The 25,380-nt window shown below is 44.1% G+C and overlaps 1 protein-coding gene across 1 annotated transcript in view; it reads left to right on the forward strand.

Annotated features, from left to right (window-relative positions):
- The window catches only part of LOC137424763 (excitatory amino acid transporter 5), a 51,266-nt gene extending 27,352 nt beyond the window's left edge, over positions 1 to 23,914 (forward strand). The window contains 9 exon segments of the mRNA XM_078769495.1: positions 4,665 to 4,693; positions 4,695 to 4,740; positions 4,743 to 4,764; positions 4,889 to 4,992; positions 4,995 to 5,124; positions 11,797 to 11,991; positions 13,806 to 13,940; positions 14,216 to 14,318; positions 23,653 to 23,914. Coding sequence (XP_078625621.1) covers positions 4,665 to 4,693; positions 4,695 to 4,740; positions 4,743 to 4,764; positions 4,889 to 4,992; positions 4,995 to 5,124; positions 11,797 to 11,991; positions 13,806 to 13,940; positions 14,216 to 14,318; positions 23,653 to 23,889 — 1,001 coding nt within the window. The 3' untranslated portion in view covers positions 23,890 to 23,914.
- The last annotated feature ends 1,466 nt before the right edge of the window (positions 23,915 to 25,380 follow it).

The following is a 25,380-nucleotide window of genomic DNA, read 5'->3' on the forward strand; positions in this document are numbered from 1 at the left end:
GTGCCCGCCCATCGTCATCAAGGGTGGAGCCAGAGAGCCCGTGCCCACCAATTGGCACTGCGGAGAGCGACCCGATGGGCGTTTCCAAAAAGCCGGTGGCTTGATCGCCACGCGCCTAATAAAAGGAGGTTGGGAGGGACTGCTTAAGCAGATGAGTGAGGAGTCCACCACAGCTCGGCCAACCGCGGCCTCGACCGGGCTCGTCACCTAGCCTATCACCTTCCCGGGGCCTGTCCCGACATTTTTGGTCTTTTTGAATGAATTTACTACTATAATTTAGGTTTTATTCGCAGCCGTAGAAGATTGACTACTATAATTCAGCTAAGCTTTTAATTGCGAAATGGGCCCAGCCCGGCCGAAGCGGCCTCGCCACCTAGCCTAAAACCTTCCCGGGGCCCGTCCCGACATTTTTTGTATTCGAGGTTTCCTCCTACCTTTCATCGTTCAGATTAGCTTGCACAGACAAACAAACAAAACTTTCTTTTATAATATACTAGCAGAAGTACCCGGCATTGCCTGGCGGGGGAGGGAGGGAAGGGGAAGGGGAGGGGAACAGGGGGGAGGGGAGGGGGATGGGGAAGGGGTAGGGCAGAAAGGAAGGGGTAGGGGGAAAGGGAGGGGCATGGGGGAAAGGGAGGGGGAGGGGAGGGGAGGGGGAGAGGAGGGGAAAGGGGAGTGGGGAAGGGGAGAGGGTAGGGTGGAGGGAGAAGGGAGTGGGAAGGGTAGGGGAGGGGGAGGGGGGAAAGGGAGGGGAGCGGGAGGGAAGGGGAGGGGGAGGGGTGGGGGAGGGGTGGGGGGGGGGGATGGGGAGGGGAGGGGAGGGGGAGGGAGGGGGAGAGGAGGGGAAAGGGGAGGGGGGAAGGGGAGAGGGTAGGGTGGAGGAGAAGGGGGGGAAGGGGAGGGGGAGGGGGAGGGGGAAAGGGAGGGGGAGCGGGAGGGAGGGGGAGGAGGGGAGGGGGAGGTTGGAGGGGAGGGGAGGGGAGGAGGGGGGAGGGGGAGGGGAGGGGGGATGGGGGGAGGGGAGGGGAATGGGGGGAGGAGAGGAGAGAGGGGGGAGGGGGGGAGGGGAGGGGAGGGGAGTGGAGGGGAGGGGGGAGGGGAGGGGGAGGGAGGAGAGGGGGAGGAATGGGAGGGGGAGAGGAGTGGGAGGGTGGGGGGAGGGGGAGAGGAGTGGGAGGGTGGGGGGAGGGAGGAGGGGGAGGTGGAGGGGGGAGGGAGAGGGGGAGGGGAGGGGGGAGGGAGAGGGGGAGGGGAGGGGGGAGGGAGAGGGGGAGGGGAGGGGGGGTGGGCGAGGGTGGAGTGGAAGGGGTAGGACAGAAAGGAAGGGTAGGGGGGAAAGGGAGGAGCATGGGGGAAAGGGAGGGGGAGGGGAGGGGGAGGGGAGGGGAGGGGGAGGGGGAGGGGGATGGGGAAGGGGTAGGGCAGAAAGGAAGGGTAGGGGGGAAAGGGAGGGGCATGGGGGAAAGGGAGGGGGAGGGGAGGGGAAAGGGGAGGGGGGAAGGGGAGAGGGTAGGGTGGAGGGGGAAGGGAGGGGGAAGGGTAGGGGAGGGTGAGGGGGGAAAGGGAGGGGGCTGAGGGAAGGGGAGGGGAGGGATATAGATGGTTACTGGCAATTGATCACATCCAGAAATGATGTAATCCACACAATTTATGTACTTTACATAACGTCAATAGGAATACATGGCCGTGTAGATGGAATACAGCTTGTTTGAAATAAATCACAAATATCAGATGAAAGTGAAAAAAAACCTATGTGGTGTGAATGGCAATGTTCCTCGCTGAAATGTGAAAAAACTGAATTACGTGCGAACGTATAACTGTGAGATTATGGCGGCAAGTTGGAACATCACGTGATCCTAGCAGAAGTACCCGGCATTGCCGGGTGGGGGAGGGGAGACCCATACATTCCCAACTCGTACATTCGCCCTCTCGACTCAAGCTCGTATTCGAAATCGAAAGGAGAAAGGGGAAATCCTTCGTATTCGAAAACACGAAATATGAATTAAAATTTAATTCATATCGCACAAAACACGGTCGCATAAAGGTGAAAAACGCAATGGCTTTTCGCCCTGAATCACGTGCAAACGTGTGACATGTGACGGGGATGGAACATCACGTGATCGCTCTGAGCGAATCAGCGAGCTGCTCGCACTGGCTGAGATTAGCGGGTACTTCGCTGAAATGCGCTGAGGTAAATATGAATAAAAAATATGGATCTCGTCAAATATGGTCTCAGCATGTTCGTCCCAGGCTCAATGGCCATGTCTATGCAAATATCAAGTACGTGAGCCTCTCCGTTTCGGAGTCTATCGGTAACATCACACACACACACACACACACACACACACACACACACACACACACACACACACACACACACACACACACACACACACACCCACACACACGCACACACACACACGCACACACACAAACTGTGTTACATATATATATATATACTAGCAGAAGTACCCGGCATTGCCGGGCGGGGGAGGGGAGGGGAAGGGAACGGGGGGGGGGGGGGGGAGGGGAGAAGAGTGGAGGGGGAGGGGGAGAGGGGAGAAGAGGGGGGGGATGGGGAGGGTGAGGGATGGGAGGGGGTGGGAGGGGGGAGAGGGGAGAGGGGAGAGGGGAGAGGGGGGAGGGGAGGAGGGGAGGAGGGAGGGGGGAGGGGAGGAGGGGAGGAGGGAGGGGGAGGGGAGGAGGGAGGAGGGAGGGGGTAGGGGAGGAGGGAGGGGGGGAGGGGAGGAGGGAGGGGGGAGGGGAGGGGGGAGGGGGGAGGGGGAGGGGGAGGGGGGAGGGGGGAGGGGAGGGGGGAGGGGAGGGGGGAGGGGAGAGGGGAGAGGGGAGGGGAGGGGGGAGGGGAGGGGAGGGGGGAGGGGGGAGGGGAGGGGAGGGGGGAGGGGAGGGGCGAGGGGAGGGGAGGGGAGGGGGGAGGGGAGGGGAGGGGGGAGGGGGAGGGGGGAGGGGGGAGGGGAAGGGGGCGGGGGAGGGGGGAGGGGAGGGGAGGGGGGAGGGGGGAGGGGAGGAGGAGGGGGGAGGGGGAGGGAGGGGAGGGGGAGAAGGGTGGGGAGGGGAGGGGAGGGGAGGGGAGGGGGAGAAGGGTGGGGGAGGGGAGGGGGAGAAGGGTAGGGGAGGGGAGGGGGAAAAGGGAGGGGGAGGGGGAAAAGGGAGGGGGAGGGGGGAAAATGGAGGGGGAGGGGGAAAAGGGAGGGGGAGGGGGAAAATGGAGGGGGAGGGGAGGGGGAGGGGAAGGGAGGGGTAGGGGGGAGGGGAAGGGGAGGGGTAGGGGGGAGGGGAAGGGGAGGGGTAGGGTGGAGGGGGAAGGGAAGGGGGGATGAGGGGGGAGGGGGAAGGGGGGACGGAGGGGGGAGGGGGAAGGGGGAGGGAAGGGGATGGTCAGTCAACAATGACGTTGCAGTTCTCATGGTCGGAGAGCAGCACAACAATCGGACATAGTCCTGCATATTCGCAACAGCACGAAGCGGATTTTGGAGACTCACCGATCCTGTGACGTCCTCCAGTACCGGCGTTGCCGGGCGGGGGAAGGGAGACCCGTACATTCCCAACCCGTACATTCGCCCTCTCGACTCAAGCTCACTCGGACAAAAGCCTCGCACAAATTACACCGTGAAGGCCCAATGGTCATGTCTATGCCACAAATCACGGGCGCACTGAATTGAAAATATATAGAACGCTCATACTCCGTGAAAAGTGAAGCCGCCGTGTCGCCATCTTGGTCAGCTCGACTCGACCAACTCGCTTCGCGGATCTCGTTTTGTGCGGCAATAAACTGCTCCAAACGGTTACGGAAGGGTTGTGGAAAGACGTTTCACAGCTGTTTCAAAGACATTTAATTAATATCACACAAAATCGATACAAAACACGATCGCATAAAAGGTGAAAAAACGTGTGACGGGATGGAACATCACGTGATCGCTCTGAGCGAATCAGCGAGCTGCTCTGGAACCAGCTGAGATTAGCGGGTACTTCGCTGAAATGCGCTGAGGTAAATATGAATAAGAAATATGGATCGTCAAATATTTTGAGTTCGGCCATGTTCGTCCCAGGCTCAATGGCCATGTCTATGTCAAATATCAAGCACGTAAGCCTCTCCGTTTAGGAGTCTATCGGTAACATTACACACACACACACACACACACACACACACACACACAAACTGTGTTTTATATATATATATATATGAATGATAATCTGGGTTCATTTGCACGAAAGCTTCTATTTTATTTTTTACTTCGTTGATATTCAAATGAATCGTGATGTGGATTAAACGAGTGCGGTATTAGGGATGTGACACAGACATGAGGATGAGGAATTGAAAAAAACACTCTTTTCTTTGTCGAAATTTGCTTGCATTATCCTGTGTGACGGCTTCAAATTGCAGGTCATGTTGGTTTTTCTTTTATTTGTGCTTCTGCTGTATTTACTTGCATTTAAGTTTCCGATGTCTACCATAATTTTACATCCTCTGTGCAGGTTTCTGCATTAGATTTGCATCAAAAGTTTTGCCCGTGATAAGGGCAATCAGTTGAAAACAGCATTGCCCCTTTTGAATGGTGCCTGTGTGGAACTGTCCTATGTATTGTACACTGTATAAATGATAACTCCATGAGGGATGACCACACTAATGCTCATATGTGCAGGCATCATGCTTGGGAGAATGGGGCAAACATGGCTTACCTTTAGTGAGCTTCTGCCAGAGCCTCAACGAAGCCATCATGAGATAGTTGCAATCACTGTATGGTCAGCCAATACACCGACCTCACTGTGAACACAAGCTCTGCATTCCCAAACACATATAAAGGAAAAGCAAATATTTAATCATTTATATCGAATGTAAGAGAATTTATATTGCTTATCTTTGCAGGTATTTCCCTTTCGGGATTGTCTTTCTCATTGCTGGAAAAATACTGGAGATGGATGATCCAAAACTCATGGGCAAACGGCTGGGATTGTATTCTATCGCTGTAGTTGGGGACTCATTGTGCATGGAATGGTAATTTTACCCACTCTTGTTTTTCGTCATCACAAAAGAAGAATCCCATTGTAGTTTATCCGTGGGATTCTCCAAGCTCTGTTAATTGCCCTCGCAACATCGTCAAGGTAAATATGCCTATAGGATACAACTTATCTGATATGCACTAACACAGAAATCTTCACACATATGAGCACACACACACACACACACACACACACACACTCTCTGTCAGCTAACAGCTCTCGCAGAGGGCTTAGGGATTAAATGACTCTGCAGCTGTGGCCCCAGAACTAATCTTTGGACACAACTCGCATATGTTACAGTGATAATGCCAGGTGATAATGGAGTACCACAGAATACAACAACAGGCATTTTAAGGCCATTTCACTGCTAGAGCGGGGTTAGCCTTGCGGTCCCCATGACAATCTTCTCCATTTTGCCCTATTTTCTGCATCTCTCCTTGTTAACCCCCTTGCCCGCTTTTCTTCTTTCACCATCTTTAGCCAAGTCTTTCTCGGTCTTCCCAGTCCTCTACTTCCTTCAACATTCATTTCCATCACTCTTCTCAACCAGTCACTTTCATCCTTCCTCAACACTAACCAAACCATCTCAACCTGTTCCTCTTCACAGCATCCATCACAGGCTCTATTCCCATCATCTTTCGCAATTCATCATTTGACTTCCTCTCTCCGAACGATACTCCGCACATCCACCGAACCATTCGCATTTCCACCTTCCAGCCTTCGTTGCTGCTCTACTAGTCAGGTTCACTATGTAACAAATATAATTTCGTTCAAAATTTTGGTATATTAGCAAAACTATACATTTTTGGAATATTCAGAGCATGAGGAATCCAAAAATTAATGTTTACATTTGCGTAGACACCTTTGCGAAAATGACACTCAGGACAGTGATGAAGATAGTCAGGTTCACTATGTTAACAAATATAATTTCTTTCAAAATTTTGGGATTAGCAAACCTGAAAATTTTTGGAATCTTCAGAGCATGGAGAATCTGAAAATCAATGTTTGCATTTGCACAGACACCTGCATGGCCGCCATTTTGGATTTTGAAAATGGCCACCATAAAATACATATTTTGCGCGATCTCGGCTTCTAGTCAACCTAGAGACTTAATTAAATATGCTAATCCTATGTTTTCTGGGTCAAGGAATCCAATAAAGGCCTCAAAATAGTGCTCAGGATTATAGAAAAGCAACAAACAAGGGTAATTGAAAACCATTGTCTTTATATTTGTGATATAACTGTATTACATAATACATGATATCGCAAGTCCTTTGAAGTTATAGGTTGTTATAGGAAGTTATAGGTAGTATCAGATTGAACTATAAGTCCTATACACAGGATCTATGAGGTCTATACCGTTCAGGAATATGCTTTTACAGATCTTCATCAATGTCCTGAGTGTCATTTTCGCAAAGGTGTCTACGCAAATGTAAACATTAATTTTTGGATTCCTCATGCTCTGAATATTCCAAAAATGTATAGTTTTGCTAATCTACCAAAATTTTGAACGAAAAAACATCGTGAACCTGACTATACGTGGAGCTACTTCTCTGCAGTACCACAGAATGATTAATAGTAAGGGCATTTTATGAGATATTTCACAAATCTGTTAACTAAATTGTTACCAAAAAATTTCTTCACCAATATGTTTGTAAAGGTGTGTAATAACATGTGTTAAAATGTTGAAGGTCAACTCCCGTGGGAAACCCAGAAAAAAAGCTGTTGAATTCGGGTACCGAAAAATTATTTTCGAGAATTTCTATTTTTTTTAATCGGCCCTTAAGTAACTTATGAGGGGTCAAATAAGGGTTTTTCATGATTCTGAGTTGATTGTTAACATTTATATTTTCACTTTTACATTTACACACAAAGTAGCTTTTATTTCACATACATATATAATACTCAAGAGTTATTTCTCATTCACAATGTCAGAAGTTTCAACAGTCATTGTCTATGTCTTCTTCAGACTCAACAACATCATGACTGCAGTCTCTATTCTCCGTGAATAGAGACAATGTTTAAATCTATATTGTCTCCAACAAACTGAGTGACTGCATTGTTTGTTTCCCCAACCTCCACAAAGACCACCTGATCATTACTTGACAATTCACTTTCACTGGCTGGCACTTTGGCTGTCATCACTGATTGATCCTCAAGCGCAGCATCAACCGCAACCTCATCATTGATCTGTTCATCGGTTTCCTCCACAATGGTGTCAAGAGTGCCAGATGTATCTGGAACATCATCTCCACTCCTACTATTAAGGAAGCAGTATTTGTAGTTTTGTGTCTCCGTGTAAGACTCAGTGTATCCCAGCCGGTGGAACTTGTTGAGCATCCATTTTGACCCAAATCTATGATCAAGTTGTATGGCAAGCCCCATTTGGTGTGGCAATACTCCAGACCGAGGTCGACAGGCCTTAATAAAATTCTGCCCCCAAACGGCAACTCTTTCGTCTGTCTTGACAATCGGTCTCAAGAACATCTGAAGGCTTGCAGGAACAAGTGTCAGCTGACTATCGATGTCAGTCATACTGTGTGTGGTGGGGTATGACTTTGGACCTAAATCAATCAAGGCAATATCATTGGATATGAACTTGAGTGCCGTCTTTATGATCTGAGTCTTCTCATCTCCATGGTCAAGATTAGCATGATGCTCTCGCAGAATATTGTCGGTGCCATCTTTGAGACAGAGTACATCTGCCCTTCTTTCCTGTGTTGTGAAATACAAGGTGTCTTCGTATTTCTCTAGAAGTTTTATCTTTAGCCAATGCTTTGAATAAGAAAGGCTCTTCTCTGGTGACTGATCAAACTCCTGCAGCTTTTCATGGACTTGGTCCATGTTCATTACCCCATGCTCTAATTCTGAGTCTAACCATTTGCAGAATTCAATAAAAACTGCCTCTCACTCCTCATCAATACTCCTCTGTCCTCTCTTCCTTTTTCCTTCCTCATCAGTCTTGGACAAACTGTAACCCTCTCGCAAACATAAGTTTGCATCGCAAATGGTACAGTGTTTCTTCTGCTACCAAGTCGTTGATCCCTTCCAGGCGTCCAGTGACTTCAGTGCCCCAGTCATCCCCGCGACTCCGTGCTGTCTTCAGCAAGCTTGCCTTCAGTGTATCTGCAGTCAAATTATCTGGCACTCTGTATTTCTTTCTAGCTTGTGCTGGATTATTTTTGTAGAGCTGGGCTGGTTGGTTGCAAAGAATGCATACATCCTTATACAGGAGGTCAACTGACTGTGATCTTCTAGAACTGCAGCCAGTTGATGAACTGAACTCACAAGTAGTGCGTCTTCTCTTCAACTTTGATGACTCTTTCTCTGCCTTTGATGCTTGAGCTGACTTCTTGGTGGTTGCAACAAAGTTGTTGTACAGATCATTTTTACACTTCTGGTGGTACCTCAGTTTTCCTTCCTTTTGAGCCTCCTTCATACGTTCCACAACAGTAACATTTTCGACAGTTTCTGCTTGTTTCAATAAAGTTGAGTATCCCTTTGGAGTTGCCTGTATGAGCCTTTCAGCTGGTGTATCGGAGCGTGCACAGATGAAGCAATTGAGCACAGGTGGAGTAACGTCTTCATCCATATTGCTAGACTCCATGTCCTGCAAAGTAGAAAATGAGATATATTTAGAAATTATTTTTCCACAAAGGAGTGTCTGTGGTGAAATATAAATGTTAACAATCAACTCAGAATCATGAAAAACCCTTATTTGACCCCTCATAAGTTACTTAAGGGCCGATTAAAAAAAAAAAAAAATTCTCGAAAATAATTTTTCGGTACCCGAATTCAACAGCTTTTTTCTGGGTTTCCCACGGGAGTTGACCTTCAACATTTTAACACATGTTATTACACACCTTTACAAACATATTGGTGAAGAAATTTTTTGGTAACAATTTAGTTAACAGATTTTCATATGTTTCCCTTACTATAAAACATTTTTTAAAACATTTTTCCCACTAACTTTGGTTGTACTGTATAAAACAATCAGAAAATAAGACCAATACTCGTAATTGTGTTGTACTTCTTCCATGACGTAATATTCTGATGGGGTCAGAGAACCCAACGGGCAGGGATGGGTCATGGTGCCGATGATGAGATAGGAATTTAAGCAGTGACTTTAAGACGTGGTCTGCATATAATCAATTGTGGGGTTTATAAACGTTCACAAGCTAGCACCATCGGCGGAATAGCCAATCTTACACTTCCTTGAAAGAATTTCTTACTCTATGACGCAAAGATTTCCTGAAAAGCACAACAGTTTCTGCAGTACTCGGTATGTTTTCAGTTTGCATTAAAGCTCGGACTATATAACTCCGAAGAGACTGCACCGAAAAATGAGTGGACAGTCAGTGGTATTAAAATAGTAGTGTAAATATCTCACTTCATTCGTTTTATAGGAATGCTTTGTCTATCCACTGAAAAAAACAACGCATGCTCATCGTAATGTATTGATACTAATGTGATTCACAAATTTTATTGCTGGAACAGATTCCCTAAACCTTGAAGTCATACAATTTAGCCCTTATTTGGAAATAAAATCTGGGATCATGGAAGAGTATGGTGACAGATGGTAAAAGAGCAAAGTATGATTGAGGGTAAATTGGGATGACTAATGAAATTAGATGGTGGCAGACTACATACTTGAGGCCCTGGAGGAAATTGTGTAATGGAACTGGCTTCTTGAAGGCAGTTCCACAAATGGGAGAAAAGAGGAACAAGAGAGGTGTGCTGTGTGCAGGAAGGGTGTAGGAGTGAACTCCATTCAATGTACAATGTGCGCTGAGTGGGTTCATCAAAAATGTAGTGATCTGAGGGGGGTCATTAACCAGTGTGGCAGCTACATTCAAATGTAAGGTGTGCACAGAGGGAGCTGCAGATGGAGGAAATGTTGAGTTGGATCTTGGAGACGGCGTGAAGCTGGAAGGTGTGAAAACATTTTCCTACCTCAGAGACATGCTGAATGGAAAAGGTGGATCAGACTCGGCAACGGTTGCGAGAGTGAGATGTGCATGGAAGAGGTTTCGGGAACTGAGTGGCGTGCTGACTAGGAGGGGAGTGTCGTTGAAGCTGAAGGGAAAGGTGTATGCTGCATGTGTGAGAAGTGTTATGATTTATGGGAGCGAGACATGGGTAATGAACGTAGAGCAGCAACGAAGGCTGGAAAGGGTGGAAATGCGAATGGTTCGATGGATGTGCGGAGTATCGTTGAGAGAGAGGAAGACAAATGATGAATTGCGAAAGATGATGGGAATATTGCCTGTGATTGATGCTGTGAAGAGGAACAGGTTGAGATGGTTTGGTCATGTGTTGAGGAAGGATGAAAGTGACTGGTTGAGAAGAGTGATGGAAATGAATGTAGAAGGAAGTCGAGGACAGGGAAGACCGAGAAAGACTTGGCTAAAGATGGTTGAAGAAGAAATGCGGGCCAAGGGGGTTAACAAGGGGAGATGCAGAAAATATGGCAAAATGGAGAAGATTGTCATGGGGACCGCAAGGCTAACTCCCGCTCTAGCAGGGAAAATGGCCTTAAAATGCATGTTGTTGTTGTTGTTGTTGTAATGAGGAGGGGATTGTGGGAGGAATGCATGCGTTTTTGGGAGTGCTGGGGAGGGTTGAGAGAGCAGAGTGAATTAGACTGGAGGAAAAGTGTTAAAAAAAACAAAAAACAGAGAGGCCACCAACCTGCCTGTGATTTGAGAGCAAAGGGCCTTGTATTTCAGCCTCATAATAGGAGATGTACCAATATTGTTGAGAGCTTTCGATTCCACAGATTCCAAGAGAGACAAATGTGATTCTGGGGAACCATGCCATAGGAGAAAGCATTATTCCATGAAGCTATGGTCAAATGCCTTGTGCACTGCAAATAGTTATGATTTGAAGGGCTGACCCAGAACAAACACAATTTACCCCTTTTGCTCTCGAAGATCTTTGCTAAGCAACCAGTTTAACAGGAAGATTCGTGATTTACCTACCAATTAGCAGGTTTAAAAGTACCTTATAATGACAATTGTTTTGGGAGAGGGGAGAGGGAGGGAGATGGGGAGACCTTGAAAACATAGCATTCATCAGCCTTTGTCTGTTGGCCGTGTGAACCAAAACAATAATTAGTTAGAAACAGAAATCTGAAGAATATTAATCAGTGACAAGCATCGAATGGATGTTAAACTGGGTGTCACATCTGCCGGCATTAGTTGATGTACGTTAAAGATCCCATGGTGTCCTTCATGAAGAGTAGACGAGATATCGCTGGCACCATGAACAAATTCCAAATTCCTACCCAAACTTTCGTCGAACGTCAGGCCTGGCCAGTCGGTTCGTGAAAAACTTGGGCCAGGTTTCCCCATGCCAACCCCACAAGAACATGGGAATAATTGTGGCCCTGAAAGAAGAAGAAGATTCATCAGTGACAATATTCTTTTAGTCATTTGTGCATTCTGGTTTAAAGAGAACACTGCAGGCTTGCTTGCTGATCTTGGCTTCAGACCAGTTCTAATTTCTGATAGGTCTGAAGTCAAGTCGATTACTGTGGTACTGCTCTACTAGCTGCAGGAGTACAATAAAAACCAAAACACCAGATTTTCAAGTCGATATAGCAAACTGCATGCATCAAGTATTTTAATGAGTTTTGTTGACAAGGCCTGAAGTGTAAAAGGTTCACCATCAAGAAAACATTAATCTCAGATATCCTGTAAGAAGGAACGGAAAACAAAAGCAAGGTGTTCTTAGTGCAAACAGACTTTTACTAATAAATTGTCTCATCTTCAGCTCTGCAACATTACCGATAACCTTTAAGTGTCTGCTGGAGAACAATGGCATTGACCGGCAAATAGCAAGGGTTGTTCTGCCCATCGGTACCACCATCAACATGGACGGAACAGCCCTGTATGAAGCAGTTGCAGCACTATTTATTGCACAGGTCAACAACTATCAGCTCGACTTGGGACAACTCCTCACTATCAGGTACCTGGCAGCCTGGCTGCATAATGCCAGCCACCTTTTCAATCACTCTTCGATCCCACTCCTCCCTCCAGGTCTTTAAAACAGTTGTTCACCACCATCTCTTATCTTCCCCCATCCAAAACCTTGATCTTTTCTACCCCCGTTAAAACACCCCAAATCCACTTTTTTGAAATACCAACTCCTGTCCTGGAAGTCCTTGGCGTCCTTGTGTTTATACTTCTCCCACCCCCCCCCCTTCCCACGCCTCCTCCCCCCAAGCCCTCTCCCTCCCACACATCTCCCTTCTCTCAAATGTTGTGTTTGTGTGCTTCCCCTTCTCTCCCCATCTTGTCTTCCGCTCCCTCTTTTTATATATTTTGTTTGTCTGGTTGATTTGTTTGTGAAGTAAATGTTAGCTCTTTCACGAGCCTCGATTCGGTATACAAAAAAAAACAAAAAAAAAACTAGGGAATGATATAGAATGAATCAATTTCTGGGAAAACCATTAAGCAAATGTTCTACATTGAGGTTTTGAAAACATCAATGGAAAACAATCTGCCACAATAATTTCTGGAAATGAAACAAATACGCTGCTGAACAGTTAGTCTTGTCTCGTGAAGCGCCCAGACGCACTGTGATATTCCTTCACCACTTTCTGTATAAGTGGGTTGGCAGGACGACCGAGAGGTACGCACACCTTCATCTAAGCTGTCTAGCCTGGGTTTGAAACCAGACCCAGATAAAAACTGTCGTTCCGGTGTTTCACGGGCAGGGTGATTCATTAACGTGTGTGATATTCCTCGGACATTCCGTCTAAGATCCCATGGTGACATGGTGTCCTTGGTGAAGAGTAGGAGAGCTATCACAAACACCATACCAAATTCCAGCCCTAACCTTAAAGTGGAATGTCAGGCCTGACCAGTTGGTTCCTGAAAGCCTTGGGCCAAGTTTCACCTGGCCAACCCCATATGAGCGTGGGAATAATTGTGGCTGTTAATTTTCGGCACAAGCATTGTATTTTAGTTGTCAAGCAATGAACTTACTCAGGAGATATTTACCTCCACCACCGAAGGTGGACGTAGGTAATGGTTTCACCCTTATTTGTCTGTGAGAAGTATATCTAACAAAAGTTAAGGACAATTTTGAATGAAACTTAGTCTATAGGTTGGGTGTGCCAAGGACGAATTGATTACATTTTGGTGAAGGTCCGGATACTATAAAAATTTGAACTGATTCTTCATAATTGAGAGATACGGCCAAACACGAGATATATCACGATATCTCAAGAAGTTATGGAAGGGTTATGACAAAAGTTGGTGGATGAGATGAGGTAGGTGACAAGAACAAGCCAATTAGATTTTGGTTTGAAGGTCCAGATGCAGATCCAGCCTATCAGCGCGATACAAAATGTAAACTGTTCAGCCTGGCGGAGGTATGCTCTCTACCAAGTGCCATTCTAGTACCCCATGTTACGTTATCCTATTTTCAAATGTAAATGGTCCACTGAAAAAATGCAAATATAAGGTTGTGATGTGTGCCACTATTGTGGCCAATAGTGGTTCCGCAAGGGATTCAAAATCAGGGTTACCAAAGATGTTGTTAGGAGTTGGTCATGTTTGAATAAGTGGTATTGATCAGTCAGAGAAAACTTTTTAGGAGATAGCTCTCACTCATCTGTGTTATACAAATGGAATAACAAAATCATTCCAGAAACCTGTTTATTGTATTAAGTATGGATCTGTTCAGAATCAGCTTTATTATGGCATATTGTTTGTTGATTATTCCTTTGGAACTTTATTGTATTCTGGTCTATTGTAAGCTTGTTTGCATGAAAGTGTTACAGCAACAGCAGCAAGCATTGGAGCTGCTGGCATCCCTCAGGCTGGACTCGTTACCATGGTGATTGTGCTGACGTCAGTGGGCTTGCCAACAGAAGACATCACTTTAATCGTTGCAGTGGACTGGGCATTGTGAGTCGCAATGCACTGTATGTAACTGTCTGCAATGATACAGTGGTATTGACATCTCCCTAGAAATCCAAAGGTCACTAACCGAAATCTGACAACACCAATGTCCTAACAAACATCTATCTGGCAAAAAGTTGAAAATGCTGCTGAATAAAGTGAATAACCTACAAGCCTGGAGGGAATTGCATAAATTGTAGAATTTGGCCAAAAAAACAGGGCAATTGAACTTGCTTGTTCATGCATTTTATATTCGGGTAAATAAAAGGTGTTTGTGACAGGGATCGCTGTCGTACGATGATCAACGTTCTGGGAGATGCGCTGGCAGCGGGGGTTGTGGCACACCTGTGTCAACAAAACTCCCAGAAGGAAGGCAAGAATCAGGTGTGTTATTTCCTCAATTACTGCAGTTGTCATTCCCACGAGAGTAAGAAAATAACAAAAGGTACATCAGTGTAAATGCTAAAGGTTTATTAATTTAAATGGCATATACCAGTCTCTGTGAAGGCCAGTTTCAGTCTGCATTGATGGAATTCAATTTATCACCTAAAGGTTGGTGAAAGTATGTTTAATCGTACGTCAATGTGAAATGAGATGTGGCCGATGTTTCCAGCATTAGCCCTTCATCATAGCGAAAGAGCTCCTTCGCTATGATGAATGGTGAACACTCAAAACGTCAGCTGCACCTCGTTTCCCAGAGTGGTAAACATACCTTTACTTGATAAAATCCACTTTTACAATTGCAAATGATGAAATAATTGATGTTTCTTTGTCAGTCATTGAAAAAAAAGTACCGTGAAATGGGGGGAATAGGGACAGCAAGGTGAATAGGGACACAAACTGAAAAAAAGTTCGGAAACTTTTTTCGCTGAAAATTGATAACCATACTGACTAGCCGAAACCTGTGGAACATCCACGGAAGGGAGGATGTGGTGTAGGGATAGAGTGTACCATTATGGATGGCATAGGGGATTTGCTTGTCCGAGTAAGAGTTAGGAAGAAAGATGAGAATGAAGGTTGTAAATGAACAACGATCGCCGACACCGGCACAAATGCATGCTCTGGATTGTCCACTCAGTGGACGGCTTGCTTTCGCCTTCGCCTGTCCAATCAGCGGACGGACGGCTTGCTTCGCCTTCGCCCAGCAGACGCCAATACGATGGCGTCGTATCGGCAGTTAATCGGAAGCTTTTGGGCCCCAACGTCGGCTAATTCAGATTTTTCGAGTATGGCTGTACGTGATAAACAAAGAGCGCGGTTCGTAGATCGTAAATCAATTAGTGCCGTGGGCATCGGGTCACTGGGTGCGGCGTAAAAGGGATAACAAAGTCGAGTCCTTACGCTATTATTATATAGATTTGTTGATATTTGGGTTGAAAGTGTTCTCTTGTTTTTTTTAAAGCAACTTATAGTCCCTATTAACCCCATATATGGGTTAAATAGGAATAAATAGGATTTTTATGGCTGTCCCTATCTCCCCGTTTTACGGGTGAATAGGGACGGTCACTAATACAAAAAAATAAGAATCAAGAAACAATCCTGAGTTTCCAACTTATTGCTAAATTGATAGCTCAGATGGATGCACATAATATGCACCCATAATATAAACCACGGTGCCAATGAAAAAAAATATGGGATAAAAAGTTTCTCCAAACTGTCCATATTTCTTGATTATTATTTTTTTGTATTAGTGACTGTCCCTATTCACCCGTAAAACGGAGTGAATATGGACAGCCATAAAAATCCTATTTATTCCTATTTAACCATTATATATGGGGTTAATAGGGACTATAAGTTGCTTTTTAAAAAAACAAGAGAACACTTTCAACCCAAATATCAACAAATCAGTATGGTTATCAATTTTCAGCGAAAAAAGTTTCCGAACTTTTTTCAGTTTGTGTCCCTATTCACCCCCATTTCACGGTAATGAAGCAACCAACATCACACCTCACAGAGAGCACAAACTCCATTCTAAATAATCCAAAAAGTGTTTTGCTCAATTTGCATAATTATCTGACCTCAGAAATTGACATGCCACCTGCATAAGAATATTTCCGAAATGAAAAGAGTTTCCAGACTTTAGCTCTCTCAGTCCTAATATGAATGGGTTAGAAATAAACAGAATCATACACACAAAGTTTTGCAGTCTGAATCAGTGGTAACCTTTGAGTTAACCTAACCCTAACCATAACAAAATGACTGTATCCGAGATGCTGAACAGCCTGAAATTGCTCATCGATCCCAATTTGTTAGAAGTTAAAATGTGGCAAATGACCGATTACAGAATGATGGGAAAGAACAAGGAAGTCGTTTAAATGCTGAAGAGAAGAACTGATATTTGCTGTCTTCAAGAAAAAATGTGCAAAGGTCAAAGTACAACGCTTATTGGCTGCAACAAATAAATAAATTCTGGTGTGGAGATGAAAAGGTTATTGGTGTTCTCATCGCAGAAAGATTTATCCAGAAAGTGGTGTTCGTAAAGTGATTCAATATCAGAACAATGACGCTAAAAACTATTACGGGAGAATACATTTGGAATATTGTCGGTGAAGAACAACAAAGGCCATTTTGAGATGACCTGGATGATTTGGTTCAATAAAAAAGCTGCAAACGAGCTCTTCTGTGTGTATTAACTCTAATACGAGCCTCGACAAAGCACAGTGCCTGAAGAAAGTATTCACACCCTTGACTTTTTCACATTTTGTTGTTACAGCCCGAATTTAAAATGGATTAAATTCAGATTTTTTTTGTCACTAATCCACACATAATACCCCGTAATGTCAAAATGGCATTTTTTTTCTCTTTAAAAATTTTTTTTTTTGAAATTCATTAAAAATGGCAAGCTGAAATGCCATGAGTCAATAAGTATTCAACCCCTTTGCTATGACACTCCAAATTGAGCTCAGGTGCATCCCATATCATCATCCTTGAGATCTGTACAATTTGATTGGAGTCCACCTGTGGCCAATTCAATTGATTGGACATGGTTTAGAAAGAAACACACCTTTCTTAGGTCCCACAGTTGACAGTGAATGACAGAGCAGAAACTCTATCATGAAGTCCAAGGAACTTTCCGCAGAACTCAAAGATAGAACAAGCATTACGCCTAGGTCCCCCGTCGGTGAAGTGATGCGAGTTGACAAAGTGGAAGACGCAAGGCGGCCATCTTGGATTTTGACGTGGTGACCCAATTTTCAATAGCGTTCTCCCTGATGCGTAGATACACCCACACACCAGATTAGAAGTTGGTACTTCGCTTATTTTTCAAGATATTTCGCTCACAAGGTTCAGACATATATATGGTGACGGCCATCTTGAATTTTGACGTGGCGACCAAATTTTCAATAGCGTTCTTCCTTATGCCGAGGTACACCCACACACCAAATTAGAAGTTGGTACTTTGCTTATTTTTCAAGATATTCATCTCACAAGGTTCAGACATACATGGCGGCGGCCATCTTGGATTTTGACGTGGCGACCCAATTTTAAACAGCGTTCTTCCTTATGCCTAGATACACCCACACACCAGATTAGAAGTTGGTACTTCGCTTATTTTTCAAGATATTCAGCTCACAATGTTCAGACATACATGGCATCAGACATACATGGCGGCGGCCATCTTGGATTTTGACGTGGGTTGCACCCACACACCAAATTCGAATGCGGTCCTTCGCTTACGCACGCATGCACGGACGGACGGACGGACGGACGGAAGGACACACGGACGGAGGGGAAAACCATAGTCCCCCTTTCGCTCCGCGGTGCGACGGGGGACAATTACGAGGAAGCATAGATCTGGGGAAGGGTATAAAACACTGTATGGAGTGTTGAAAATTCCCAAGAGTGAGCTCCATCATTAGGAAATGGAAAGAATATGGAACTACCCAGACTCTTCCTTGAGCTGGCTGTCTGACCCAACTAAGCAACCAGGCAAGAAGGACCTTGGTTAGGAAGGTGACCAAGAACCCAATGACCACTCTGACCAAACTACAGAGTTCCTTGGCAGAGATGGGAGTACCTGCCAGAAGGCCAACAGTTTCTGCAGCACTTCACAAACCTAGGCGTTATGGGAGAATGGCCAGACGGAAGCCAATTCTGAGAAAAAGGCACATGACAGCATGCCTTGAGTTTTCAAACAGACATGTGAAATACACAGAGCATAGGGCAAAATATTATATGGTCTGACGAGATGAAATTTGAACTATTTGGCCTGAATGCAAAGCGTTACGTCAGGCGGAAACCGAGCACAGCTCATCACCCATCTAACACCATCTCTACCGTGAAGCATGGTGATGGCAGCAGACATCATGCTATGGGGATGCTTTTCAGCAGCAGGGACTGGGAGACTTGTAAGGATAGAGGGAACAATCAATGAAGCCAAGTACAGGCAAATCCTCGAAGAGAACCTGCTTCAGAGTGCAAAAGACTTACATCCCAACAGGACAATGACCCCAAGCATACAGCCAAAGCAACATTGGAATGGCTTCATAACAATAATGCAAAAGTCCTTGACACTTGAATCCCATTGAGAATCTGTGGGAAGGCTGGAAGATTGCTGTTCACTGACACCCCCCATCCAACTTTCCAGAGCTTGAGCACATCTGCGAGGAGGAATGGGAGAAACCCCACAAATCCAAATGTGCAAAGCTGAGAAAGATTATACCCAAGAAGCCTTGAAGCTGTAATCGCTGCCAAAGGCACTTCCATGAAGTATTGACTCACAGGGCTAAATACTTATGTAAATTAGATATTTATGTATTTCATTTTCAGTAAATTGTAAAGATTTCTGAAAACATGTTTTCCCTTTTTCATTATGTGGTATTTTGTGTAGATGGATGACAATTTTTTTAAATTTAATCCATTTTACATTCAGGCTGTAACACAGCAAAGGGGTGTGAATACTTTCTGAAGGCACTGTATACAAAAAAAAAAACAGTGATTATAGGTAGTGAGAAATCAAACAGAGGAATGAGGCAGAAGAAACGATATTAGAAATGGCAGAAGTGATGGATATTCGTGTCTTCAACACCTACTTCAAGAAAAGAATAAATTGTGGCTATTACAAGGGGAATTGCAGAAAATAAGATTGCTCATCTATTTGTGTGAAGGAGTTTTAAAATAAGGGTAAGCAAACGAAAGTAATAGCTGGTGAAAAATGTTTGACTCAGCATCAGATGATATTTGGAGATTTTCAGATCACAAATTAAGAGAACACCTTAAGCAGCCCCCCCCCCCCCCCCCCCAGCAAAATTTGCATGTAAAAGTTTGGAACCTCAAATATGTGAAAACAAGAAAAGAATTCAAGAGGATCTGAAAAACGAGATGAAATATGCAACTTCTGAAGATATATATGGGAGGCGTACTCAAATGAAAAATACTTGGATGACAACAGCCAGCAATATTTGTGGAATAACCACTGACAAGCTTCAAAGGGAAAAAGAAACAATGTGGTGGAATATTGAAGTCCAAGAAGCAGTCAAGCAGAAGAAAGATTACCAATAGTTATGAAAGAGTACTTACGATCCTCAAGATAAAGAGGATGATAAACGTTTGAAGAAGGAAAAGAAAAGAGCGATAGCAAAAAAGCTATGATTTTATGACATAAACTGACAAAGTTATGGCAAGTTCAAAAATGGCACTCGTTAATAGAAGAAGGAAAAGCAGTGAGCGATACATTCATGGGATTCAATATATCAACAACTCATGTACCAATTCTATATTGCATGCTTCTATGATGTAACATATGGTCATAAAGATTACGAATGCGATAAAGGGTGAAACTAGCCTGACAGAATGTATACACATCAACAAATGAACAAGCTACCACCAAGCAAGATATACTGGGTAATGTATTCAATATAATGAACGGGCACAGAGTTAATTCACTGATGAACATTGTCAATCTTGATCACCATCAGTGCTGTCTCCACCAAACTGATATGGGATATCTGGCAGTTCTGCATCTGAGTCATCTGGGTCCACATCCTCAGAATCTAGTGGATCGTCTATGATACTAATGAGCTGTTGTGGCAGAACATTTCCTACATACCATAGTTGCTCTAGCTTGCCATCCCCCAATTCCCATCCATAACCAACCATTACATTTGGAATATCTAGTTTAGCGATATGGGCCCTCTTCCAGTTTCCAATCTGATAGTTCACCCACCTTATGTGCTGCTCTATACTTATTCTACATGGTGGTAATGTTCCCAGATCCACAATCTTTCAAAGGATGAGTTGGACCAGCTTGGCACATACATCCTTTATGTGGACGTGTCGCAGTTCAATGACCTTCTGCACTGAGCACGACCATAAATGGAACAAATGAACACCTAGTTCATCAATTTGGTCTCCTGCCACATCCCATATTTTTCCCAACCTGGACAGTACAGCTGAAAATTTTGGGGTTTTCTGAAGAGTTTACATGGGCTTGACCTTCCCTAATCCCTTTAAGGCACTGGTTGTGTCACATCCAGTGTACGCGTGAAGACACATGAATGCTGTACAGTGCTGCTGTGTGTAGCCCTCTGTGAGCTCAGTGATGTTGTTCAGTCTTTGCTTATTTCCCGTGCCAGTATCGAAGAGAATGACAACCTTTTCCAATGTGGGGGCAGCAGGATGAAGAACACATCGCTGTCTGGGCTTTTGATCTGGATGTACTTGTATCCCTTGTCTTTCCCATACACGCAGTGTAGAACTACTCTGGAGCCTGTTTTCTCTTTGGATGAATGCAGAGTTCAAATTTCCATCTTCTTCATGGGCATCCTATCTTCAGACCTCAACTGGAATGCAACTCTGACAGATCAGGAAGACTTTTCTTCACAGGAGCTTGCTGGCATACATCTGATGACTCCATACTTAACAGAGGAGCTTGATGAATTGTGTCTTGTTCTCATCGTTTGTTAAGAGCAGCTTCCAGTCGGGGGTTTCTTTGTGCTTTCACCCTTGACTATGAGTTTCTCAGTGCAGCCTCTTCGTTCACGTTCCATTGATTTCACGGAATTAGCAGAATACATATATGCGTTGAACACTGCATCTCTTGTCTTTTGATACTATGTCAAAAATCTTGTGGCAAATCAGACTGAAATTTGCTGGTATCTCCTTCATGCAGTGGAAGTAAGCATTCCGATCATGGACAACAGGTGTAGACTCCACTGATGGTACTGGATCATTTTCATACTCTTTGGTCAAATACTGTAAACATTTCGATATGTCTGTCTTTTCTAGAAAAAAAACATCAGCTGTCCCAATGCCATATGGAACCGGGGTCAATGTGTATTCAGTTCCTATTTCTCACTCGCAGTGTACTGCTCTTACATCTCCCAAACCATATGAGTACCTATGGCTACGTACGGCTTCCCCTCTGCCCCAACCTTTGTTTATATGTGAGTTGTACCGTCCACCAAACAGTGATGACTCCATATACATCTCGCTGTCTGAGAACATGGACCAACTTCTATCCAGTCATCTCAACTCTCTCATCCTAATATGTGTCGATTTCAAATGTCATCATGCCAGCTGGATGGGTGTGGGTACCTCTCACACCAGCCATGGCACCTCACCAAAGGACCTCTGCGACTCATTGGGACTAACACAATCTGTCAATTTCCCGACCCTGGACTCCAGACCAGGATCTCAGTCAATGGTACATCATCTCTTCTCGACTTGGTTATGACTAACTTCCCTGCAAATGTCTGCTGTTCTTCTTCTGGTCCAATTGGTTCATCTGATCATATGCTTGTTAAAGTGGACATCTCTCTGGCCATTCTCAGAGAGCCTCCTCAGTGCCGACGAGTCTGGCAGTTCACTCAGGCTGACTGGCATGGTCCTCAAACAGGCATAAAAAACTTCTGGACTGGTCTCCCATCTCTACTGTCTCTAGCATCAACTCATCCTAGAAATTCTTCCAAAGAAATTTGCTCTCTCATGCACAGATTTATCCCATGTCATCTTCAGTTTCCATACCCTTCCCAGTTTCCATACCTTTCCTCCCGTCCATGGTACACTGAATCTTGTGGTGAGGCAGTTGCCCTTAAACAACTTACCTTTGCCTCATGGAAGGCAAATCCAAATGAAGGCAATCTCAGTTCCTTCCACAAAGCTCAGAATAAGTGTGTTTCTACCCTCAGGAGAGCCAGGAAACGATATCTCTCTACTCTCAAGAATGAAATATCAGACCTGTCTCCCTCCTCCAAATCCTGCTGGTTTCTGGTCAAATGTGTTTCTGGTGTTTGTTCCCCTTCCATCCCCTCCCTTACCTCAAACGGCTACACAGTTGACACCGCACGTGACAAAGCCGAATGCCTCAACTCTGTGTTTGCCTCAAAATCTTGTGTCCTAAACCCATCTCTCTCTGTTCCCACCTTACACAGTCGACAACCAGCTGCTCCTCGACTCTGTGTCCTTCTCTCCTGACAAGGTGGAGAAGTGTCTGTCAAACCTCGACTGATTCTGCAACTGGACCAGACGGCATCAGCCCACGGGTCCTAAAATCCTGCTCTGCCGCTAGTTTCACCCTACATCATATTCATAATCTTTATGACCATAAGTTACAACAGAGAAGCATAAAATATAGACTTGGTACATGAGTTGTTGATGTATTGAATCCCATGACTATATGCTGGCTGCTTTGCCTTCTTCTATTAATGAGTGCCATTGTTGAACTTGCAATAACTTTGTCAGTTTATGTCATAAAATCATAGATTGTGGTATCAAATGTTAGGTATATGGATACAGTATATTTTAATATATGACTTGGATGAATAAAGTCTCACATTTGCACTTCAAACAAAAGTAAATGTAGAAATTTTATCATTTTTCGAACGCACCGGATATGTACACATGGTGCGGGCATATTTAGTACAATAACTCACATGAAATATTTATGAAACATGATAATATTGATTTCAGAAGAACGAGTAGAAGGTAGGCTTTCATTTGGTGCCTCGTGTGTATGTATTGCTGCTGTAATGATCACACAAATTACCAATGTATGAAATACGGAAATTGAGTGTGACATGAATCGAGCACGGTCGCATTTTGAGGGCAACTCCAAATATTGATCCAAAATGACAAGTTTGTTCCAACTGATGTAATGTTAACATTTGATTTTATGTTCAGGATGATCTAGGGCATCAGAAAAATCTAGCGTCAGAGGTTTATGTGGGGTAGTGGGGGAGGGAGTAGTGTACACCAGCAGCTATAGTAGCCCATGGCCTATATGGAATATTTGGGTTTGCACGAATCTGACACAATGGATAGCATTTGGGAAAATGCATCATTCGACCAACTCCTGAAAAGATGGGAAAATGGTCGTAAAATGTTTGTTGCTGTTGGTGTTGTTGTCTATTTACTAGTAATAGGCATCCACAACTATCCTTGACCATGTTGTGAGGCATCAGCAGAAGCCTTCACTTTTATATTTGTTTTATCCACAACCGTTTGTGTGATTGACCCAACACTTTCAACACAGGGGTGCCTACCTATGGATAATTTTTATTTTTTAAAGTTACGTGATGATTGGATGGAAAATGCAGCTGGCGTTCAAAAAAGTCTGTTTTCTGTAGGCAGTGGTTGCATGGTGTTCCATGTATCAGGAATAAACGACCTCGACCTCGCTTCTCTCAGCCGAATTAAACAGTTCACCATCATTGGTAAACGATACTTCCACAGACTTGATTACCTTAACTTACAAATCCCTTTCAACTCATCTTTACAGCGCAAGGAAGCCACTGGAAGAGAGAAAGTGGACAATGAAGTGAGACTCCACTATTCCCACAGCAATGGCATTTCAATTGACGTCCCATCAGCACAAAACATGCCGCAAGGAATTGTGGGTCCCAATAATCTTCTGTCGCCCATTGGTCGGTGCAATGCAAGGCAGGGTTTAGAGTCGACATTTTATCGAGATAGAGAGTTCATTATCAAGGTAGAACAAATGGAAACCAATTTTTAAGAGGTCACAGCTCATACTGCTTGTGTACTAAAGAATGAATGCATTGTAATGCAGTGGATATAACATGAAATTGACAACTTTATTATGTCTCATTTTAAACTTGAGAATTCATCAGCAACCAATAGCAGACAAATGATGAATCATAACCACCCAAAGGCATAACTTTTATGATTATATTTACGTGCAATAATCATGACTTGTAATACCAAATTAATATACAGGAAAACAAACATGACATAATGACAACAACACCGAACCTTTTCGTTCTGTACTCTTCAAGGCGATTCACAGCAAAGAGACCGGAAGAGATGAGAACTGGTGCATTTACAAGCATTTTTTTTTTCTCATCTCTTCCGGTATCTTTGCTGTGAATTGCCTCGAAGAGTACAGCACGAAAAGGTTCGGTGTTATTGTCATTATGTCGTGTTTGTTTTCCTGTATATTAAAGTTCTGTAGTACCAAACATCTGTTTAAATACCAGATCGAACACTTTTTCAATTTCATGGCAAGACAAATGGTGCAGACTACCCAGACATCAAATCGCATGAACTGCAGGTGAACAATAAATCATCAAGGACCTTTCTTCAATTATTTTTGCTGTATTCAAAATACTCCTCCAAAAATGTTGCAAAACGCATTCATGGGATCATCTGTTTCGTTGTGAGCGCCAAAAAATCTGATGCAATGGAAAAATAAACAAAGGGATAAAGAAATACAACAAGCTGAGTAATTCCACAGCATTATTCCAGTGTCATAAGGATTAGTATGTAATTCAAAAATTATGCATATCCAATGTTCCCGAGATAGAATGCCAGTGATATTTTAATTGATTTATAGACAACAAATTCATAATTGATTTATTAGACAACAAATTATAAATATACAATAAATTATAAACAAAGCCAGACTGAGGAATGTCAAGTTATTGGGATAGAAACTGAAATAAAAGGCAAAATTGTATAGGTAGCAAAATAATATAACACTCACATGCAGCTTTCCAGGCTGGTGTCGCTGGGTTTCTGAAAAATGTTGGATGCTGGCAGGTAGTCATAGGGTCCTTTCACATCATGTGATGTTGACGCAATCGCGGGCATGTCATCAAATTGTTCCTAAAAAAAAAAACTTTATTACCTACAATAAAGCTTCTTTTACCCCCTCTTGCTTGATTGCTGGGCTTTTATTGGCTTCCATTCACAGCATTTGTAGCATACTTCATGCCATTCAATATCCTCTTGCTCCCCTCACTCTACCTCTGGCATGACATAATAGCAACATACCTATTTTCACACAGCGATTATCGTGTCGACCTTCATACAACGTGAAACATTTTTCACTGCGGTGCCAAATGTTACTGTGATAACTTTTTTCACCTCTATGTCTTCGCTCATTACTCAACTCACTTTCACGCATTAATTTCTCACCTTGTATATCAGTTATTTTACACAACTCTAGTTAAATGAAACTTACTATGACGCACCGACGGTGACTTCT

This window comes from Myxine glutinosa, unplaced genomic scaffold (genome assembly GCF_964187855.1).
Source record: "Myxine glutinosa unplaced genomic scaffold, kmMyxGlut1.1 SCAFFOLD_2793, whole genome shotgun sequence".
NCBI lineage: Eukaryota > Metazoa > Chordata > Myxini > Myxiniformes > Myxinidae > Myxine > Myxine glutinosa.